Source organism: Sorex araneus, chromosome 8, assembly GCF_027595985.1.
Source record: "Sorex araneus isolate mSorAra2 chromosome 8, mSorAra2.pri, whole genome shotgun sequence".
NCBI lineage: Eukaryota > Metazoa > Chordata > Mammalia > Eulipotyphla > Soricidae > Sorex > Sorex araneus.
In genome coordinates, this window is record NC_073309.1 from 45,893,897 (window position 1) to 45,901,508 (window position 7,612).

A 7,612-nucleotide genomic window follows, 5' to 3' on the forward strand; every position below is an offset into this window, starting at 1 on the left:
AGTTTACCAGAATATTCTGCCCCAAAGAAGGTATCCGGCCTCCCCAGTTCCTCCCCTTCTCAAGCCCCTTCTGTAGATTCCTTATATAGGCCTGACTGCATGCCCTGTGTGACTGCCCCACCCCACCAATGCATCTCCTAGGGCAGTTCCCCTCTCTCCCTCCCTCCACCCAGATAAGCAAGGCTCCCTCACCGAGTGAGCGAGCCTATCTCAGGCCCTTTGCACTTGTTCCCCTACCCCGGGAGTTTTCCCCAGTGGCCCTCCTGCACCCAGGAACATGATAAGCACTGTTATCTGTCCCTGGGGCAGTGCTTCTACCTGCAGAAGGGAATAGGGCTTCTCATTTGCAGGGAGGTGTTGTGTTTTCCTAACATCTGAGCCAGGAGGACCCCTCGCCCCCCATCTCTTCATATGTTCGCCTTAGCCACATTTTTGTCTTTCCTTTACAGAGACCACCCCCAGTGGCTGCGGGGTGGGGCCATTCCTGGGGGAAACGATACTCTGTGCTCAGGGGCCACAGGGCCATGGTGGGGCTGGGGGGCCACGCAGTGCCAGAACCTCACAAATGCAAAGCATGTGTTCTTTCCCTGGCTCTTCACAGTTTTTTTCTTGCAAGTATAATGGCGGGGGGGGGGGGGAGGGGGGTCTTCAAGCAGTGCTGGGCAGCCCAGCAGTTACCTCCAGTTACATCCAGCTATACCTGGCTAACAGGGTTGGACAGCTCAATGCTTGGGCAGCGGGTTGCCAGCGATTGTACACGAGGTTTTGCACAAGCAAGTCAAGAGCACCTGAGTCATCACTGCCTTTCACTGTATCTTTTTTGGGTTGGGGGCAGGCGACACCTGGTGATAATCAGGGGTTACTCCTGGCTCTGGACTCAGGAATCACTCCTGGCAGTACTTGGGGACCATATGGGATGTCAGGGATCGAATCCAGGTCAATCCTGTGCAAGGCAAGTGCCCTACCCATTGTATTATTGCTCTAGCCCCATTACCTTTTTTTTTTTTTCTTTCTGGGTCACATCCGGCAATGCTCAGGGGTTCCTCCTACTTTGCGCTCAGGAATTGTTCCTGGCGGTGCTTGGGGGACCAAATGGGATGCTGGGAATCGAACCCAGGTCGGCCGCGTGGAAGGCAAACGCCCTACCCGCTGTACTATCGCTCCAGCCCCTCTAGCCCCATTACTTGTACTTTTACAAACCCCTACACAACATGATCCACCGAGCACCTCTAGGAGCAAATCCTGAGCACTGAGCTGGGAATATCCCCAAGTACTGTAGGCTGCGGAGCCCCCAAAAGAAACAAAGCAAAAACCAAACAGGTGCAGGCCAGATAGTACAGCAGTGAGGGCACTTACCTTGCATGCCATCTACCCGGATTTGGTCCCTGGCATCCCATATTGTCCCCCAAGCACCGCCAGGAGTGACTCCTGAGTGTACAGCCAGGAGTAACCCCTGACCATTGCGGGCTGTGACCCCCCAAAAAACCCAAATAACATAAACAAATGAAAATAATCCTTTAAACTAGTACAGCCAAAGTACTAGTACCCTTGCTCCCAGGGGCCAAAGCAACACAGCCCTTAGGGAGTTTGCCTTGCCCTCGACTGACCCAGGTTCATCTGTGACACCCCATCTGAACTCTGAGAACTCTGAGCCCGCTGGGAGTGATTTCTGAGCACAGAGCCGGGAGTAACCTCTGAGCTTTGCTGAATGTGGCAAAAAAATAAAAAAAGGAAAAAACAAAACAAGTAGTCCCCTCCCCACTCCCTCCTGCCTTCCCCCATCCCCCTTCCCCTGTGCATCACCTGAGATATTTCACACCTTTTAACCACTAAACCTCCTGTGGCCTTTTCTGCAGAGGAAAGGCTTTGGCCCCTGAGCTTGTTTTGGGGGGACTAGAGATGGACCCTTGGCACTGGGGTGAGATGTACCACTGGGTTATGTGCCAGCCCCCATTTGTCCTGCAAAGGACTTCCTAGAGCACGTGTGGCCGCAGGCCTGGAGCCTCCCCCTTCTCCGGTGCAGTGCTGGGTGTTTCCACATGACGGGGTGGGCAGCCTTCACGGGCCAGGAAAAAGCTTGCATGGGGTGGGGGGGAACCAAGCCCAGGACTGCCCCCCCTCCCCTCCACAAGGCCCGCTTCCCAGACACGCCCTTTTCCTGACCACGCCCCTCCCTTCCCGCCCCCAGTCCCCCTCCAGTGTCCTCTTCTGGACTCTGCAGTCACTTGGCTGCTGGGCCCAAGATTCACGGCAGGGAGGCCTTGGAAGCTTGACTCCAGAACCTTCTCTGCAGAGTAGCCCTGTAGCACTGCTGTCCTGTTGTGCATTGATTTGCTCGAGCAGGCACCAGTAACGTCTCCATCATGAGACTTGTTACTGTTTTTGGCATACTGAATATGCCACAGGTAGCTTGCCAGGCTCTGCCGGGATATTCTCGGTAGCTTGCCGGTAGCTTGCCGGTAGCTTGGCTTGTGGGGCTCTCGGAGAGGGACAGAGTAATTGTTTTTTTTTTTTTTTTTTTTGCTTTTTGGGTCACACCCAGCAATGCTCAGGGCTTACTCCTGGCTTTGCACTCAGGAATTGCTCCTGGCAGTGCTTGGAGAACCATATGGGATGCCGGGGATCGAACCCGTGTAGGCCACGTGCAAGGCAAACGTCCTACCTGCTGTGCTATCGCTCCAGCCCCAAGGGACAGAGGAATTGAACCCGGGTTGGCCTACCCTACCTGCAAACGCCCTACCCGCTGTGCTATCGCTGCAGTCCCTCTGCAGAGCACCTAATCCAGAGAGGCCTGCTTGCACAGCTGGGGAGTTGGATTTCCTGGTGAGGGTTGGGGGGGCGTCTTCCTGTTCATTGATCAGTGGCTCAGGGGACCATGAGGTTCTGGGGGACTGACTGTGAGGCTCCTGCAGGTCAAGCCTGTGCCACCCCTTGGAGCTGTCTCCCTGGTATGTGTGTGTGTGTGTGTGTGTATGCGCGCGTGCTGGGCCACAGTTCTGAACCAACCAGTGTGTGTGTATGTGTGTGTGTGTGCATTCTAGGCCACAGTTCTGAACCAACCAGTGTGTGTGTGTGTATGTGTGTGTGTGTGTGTGCGCGCATTCTGGGTCACAGTTCTGAACCAACCATGCAAACGAGATTGTTTATGTGTCTGGAGGACTCTGGTGTTCAGGTGCATTCTAGACAGGGGGTGTGTACTCGGTTGCCTCAAAATAAAAACCCTGGGCACTGCGTCTCAGCTGAGCTTCCCCAGGTCAGCATTTTTTTCTCTCTCTCACTTACACACACACACACACACACACACACACACACACACACACACACCCCACGTGCGTGCGCACGCGGGATTCTGCCCATTTCTGAGAGACTGTCGCTGTTTTGGGGGTGGGGATGGCCACACCTGGCTGTGCTTACTCCTGGCTCTGTGCTCGGGATCACTCCTGGACGGGCTCAGGGAACCATTTGGGGTGCTGGAAATCGAATCTGGTCAGCAGCCTGCAAGGCCGGGCCCTGCCCATTTTATCACTGCTCTAGGCCCCCAGGCCATGTTTTTCTTCTTTATCCCATCTGGTCCCTGCCCCTACACCTGGGGCTCAGCAGTCTCCCCCTCCCCCCCCGCACCCCCCCAGCCTACACCCCTTAGCCCAGGAAGAGCCTTGGAGAACAAATGCGGAATGACAATGGTCAGTTTTAATTCTGAAGCTGGACTCTTTGCCCCACTGGTGGTGGGGCGGGGGCCTCAGGTGGGGACAGTAGAGACATCAGGGTCCCGGGGTGGGGGGGCAGGGTTTGAGGGGGTGCTGTTTAGTCCTGGGGGGGGCACCTCACACAGGCTCCATCTGCAGTTCCTCCCCATCTGCTGGCTCAATTTGGTGGAAGGCAGCGTGGGAGCCGATGACCACGAGGGTGGCTCCTGCAGGGAAGAAGGAACAGTTCGTGGCCACCCCTCCACCCCTGGGGGGGCCCCTCCCCGCCCCACCCCCTAGGCCCAGAACTCACCCAGGACCCAGAAGACGGCTGAACCTGCACCTGCCAGCCAGAAGAAGGGAAAGGAGACGCCCCCCGCCAGTGCATACTGATGGGCTGGGGTCACCTCACGGCCTGGGGAGAGAGGACATGGGGGTGGCTGGCACACTCTGTTTCTTCTCCCGGGTCTGCTTTTTATCCGTCCCCCTTCTAGTCACAGATTTCCACAGTGCCCCCTTCTGGCACCTCCTGTCTGGGGGTCTGAGTTTAGAATCCAAACTCTTCATGCCAAAGGCCCAGCCATATAGAGATCCTGAAGGCCTTGCCCCCAACCTTACCACCCACTTCTTCCAGGAAGTCCTCCGGCTTCCTGTCCCCCGTGAGTGTGTGGGGGGGGTGTCCCTCCTTCTCCAATCTGCACCCAGAGACTCGGTATCCCAAACTGGCAGCCCAAGGACCCAGTCCGACCCGTGGATGCAGTTTTTTGAGTCTGGACAGCGTTCTGCCAGAGGCTCTTTTTTTTTTCGGGTCACACCCGGCAATGCACAGGGGTTACTCCTGGCTCTACACTCAGGAATTATTCCTGGTGGTGCTATGGGACTATATGGGATGCTGGGAATCGAACCTGGGTCGGCCACGTGCAAGGCAAACACCCTAGCCGTTGTGCTATCACTCCAGCCCCCAGAGGCTGATTTGTGGCAGACAGAAAAATGGGATTTCTGGCATCTCACGGAAGATAAGGTTGCATCTGCCCATCAACAGGTGGTCAAAGCAAGTGTAGCCAGGTGAGTCCCACCTCTGCACCCAGCCCACCTGTCAAACATACAACCTGCAGACCCCCGAGGGCCTGGCACCTCCTGTCTGATTTTAACTCCTCCTCTACCTCTAGATTCAGGCCCCCCTTGAGTTCCCAAGGGACACGAAACAGATCTTCACTCTGAAAAGTTGCAAGCCCAGGCAGCGAAGGGGAATGGAACACAACTAGGATGGGGCAATGTCGCCACCTGGCGTCCAAGAGGAGTATCAGCAGCTCCCATTTCCAGCCAGTTTAGGGCGGAGTGGGAAGTTGAAGGGGCAGGCGCACCGGATGGGGAGTCAGTTCCTGAGAGTCTCCCGGGAGAAAGAGAAATGCAATCCCAGGGGCTGAGCCAGGGCGGGGACGTCTGCGTGTGTGAGCTCTATGGGTTCCGGTTGGGGGGACCGAGGTTGGATTTAGGCTTGGGCTGAGGTGGGTGCCAGGCGGCGGGATTTTAAGGGGTGGGAATATCTCACCGAAAAGCACAAATTTAGACTGCAGGGTGCGCAGGTAGAGGATGTAACAGGCGCCGAAGAAGACGGCCAGAGCCACGAGCAGCATAGGGGAGGTCACCCTGGAGGAGAGCAGGGAGGCACCCGTCAGGTGGGGCTGGGCCAGTCAGGGGACCCTGAAATTCATTGGTGGATGCAGAACACTTCTGGGGCCAGGCACGACCAGATCACATCTGGTCAAACTGTATCTCGGTCCAGTTGATGTGGCTGTGCCTTTAAAAACCCTGGTAGAAGGCAGGGGAGAGAGCCCTTCGGGCTGGAGCACTTGATTTAATCTCTGGCACCACAGCCTGGGAGTAGCCCTGGGGCACCGCTGCAGGGCTCCCAGCATTGCTAGGGAGGCTGCAGACAGGCAGACATACAGACATACAGACACACAGACACACACACAGAGGCTGAGCTCATTCTTGGGGTGGTGGGCGCGCGCGCGCGCGCACACACACACACACACACACACACACACAGAGGAAAAGAATAACTGGAAAGGTTGAGCTTATTCTGCACCAGGGGGCAGGGGTTCGACCCCCGGCAGTGCCTGGGCCCCCACGCATCTCCGGGTGTGACAGTGGAGCACCGTCCAGTCCAGTGTGACTCTCCAAACCAACAAAACCAAAGGAGAAGTTGGAAGCGCTACCCTCCCAGGGACCCAGGCGTGGCCAGTGAGAGGAAGGGCTGGCCGCTGCGTGAGGGCAGAACGCGCGGCCCGTGCGGGATGCGCGCCCCAGTGGAGGATGCGCGGCCCGTGCGGGATGCGCGCCCGGGGTGCGGGGACAGGCGGCGGTGGGGGGTGGGGCCGGCGCGGGGGCCCAGTTCTCACACGCAGTAGAGGATGAGGCCCAGGAACACGAACACGTAGTTGCTCTGGTAGAACTCCACATTGCGGACGAGGCGCTGGCACAGCTCGCCCAGGTTGCGGGGCCGCGAGAAGCGCCGCTGGTCCACGAAGGTGCCCCAAGGCCTGATGGTGGCGCGCCGCTGCTCCAGCCACTCGCGGCCCACGCCGGCGGGGATCAGTTTCGGCAGCAGCGTCCTGCAGGACGCGGCCCGGGTCAGCGGGGGGCAGGGATGGGGAGCAGACCACCCCCCCTGCCCCCCCGGGCGAGAAGGCAAAGCGGGGAGCAGGCTCAGGGTCTTGGGTGGAGGGGGAGGGTTCATGGAGCCCAGCGGAGGAGGGCGCGGCGGCCCCGGGCTCCGGAGTCCCCGGGGTCCAGGGACTGTACTCTGGCGTCGGGGGGTTTGGGAGGGGGGGGTCCCTGCTTTCTCGGATGCGAGGATAGAGCGGGGCTGGAGGCTGGGGACCAGGGGATCTAGAGCCGCGTCGCTCACTTGGCGCTCAGCCCTTCCGCTTCGGCATCCTGCTGGCTCGTCTCGGCCGCCATGTCTGCGTCGCAACGGGTCGCACGGATGTAACGACCCCCGGGCCCGGCCGACTCCGCCGGCGCCGCCCGAGCCTGGCCTAGCCCTGCGGAGCCGACGTGGCGACGCCCGGGAGCCGCTAGGGGCGGTAGTTCCACCGCGGTGCATTGTGGGAGTTGTAGTCCGGGCGGCGTCGCGGGTGGGCGCCCGCGACTCGCAAAGCAGCTGGGAGCTGTAGTCGCGTGACGCCACTGCTGGCGTTGTGGAAGGTTGTTTGTAACCGGGGCTTGGTGGGAAGTCTGATATCCAAGGGCCTAATTAGGCTCAATTAAACACCCCGGTATAGTGTTTTGTTCAGCAGGCTCAGGGTGGGTGCACGAATTTGCTTTTATTCTTTTTGGGGGCGCGGAGGAGTTTTGCACACCTCGTGGTGCTGAGGGTCTCTGTGCTCAGGAGTGACCGCTGGCGGTATGCCAGGCATGTCCCTTTCTCTCTGAGCTCTCTCAAACTCCTAATTTGAATTTGTTGTTGTTTTTGTTTGGTTTGGGGGTAGGGGCACATTTGTGGATGCTCAGAGGTTACTCCTGGCATTTTCCCGCAGGAATCACTCCTGGCGGGCGCAGGGGACCATACGGGATGCCGGGAATCGAACCCCCGATTGGCCACATGCAAGGGAAGCGCCCTACCGCTGTATTATCTCTCCGACCCTGTTTTATTTGGGGGGGGCCCACATCTGTCGGTGCTCAGGGCTTACTATTGACCCTGTGCGTAGGGACCGCTCCTGGTGGGCCTCAGGGGACCGGTGGGATGCTGGAAATTGAACCCAGGTCTGCTGAGTGTAAGGCAAGCATCCTGCTTAATGTCCCATCTCTCTAGTGTCCCACATTTTTATTTTGGGAGTCATCTACCAAGTAGTGCTTAGAGGCCTTTGGGGCCCACTTCTAGTGAGACTTGGCTTAAGTACCTGTGATTTGATGCCTGT

At 58.3% G+C, this 7,612-nt stretch overlaps 1 protein-coding gene across 1 annotated transcript; it reads right to left on the minus strand.

Annotated features, from left to right (window-relative positions):
- Positions 1–3,668: 3,668 nt before the first annotated feature.
- Positions 3,669–6,783, minus strand: RABAC1 (Rab acceptor 1). The gene is made up of 5 exons (XM_004620705.2): positions 6,601–6,783; positions 6,092–6,304; positions 5,239–5,336; positions 4,000–4,101; positions 3,669–3,913 (listed from the first exon to the last, which is right to left on the minus strand). Exons 1-5 carry the CDS (start codon positions 6,651–6,653, stop codon positions 3,825–3,827), a joined length of 555 nt encoding a protein of 184 aa, XP_004620762.2. The 5' UTR covers positions 6,654–6,783; the 3' UTR covers positions 3,669–3,824.
- Between the last annotated feature and the right edge of the window lie 829 nt (positions 6,784–7,612).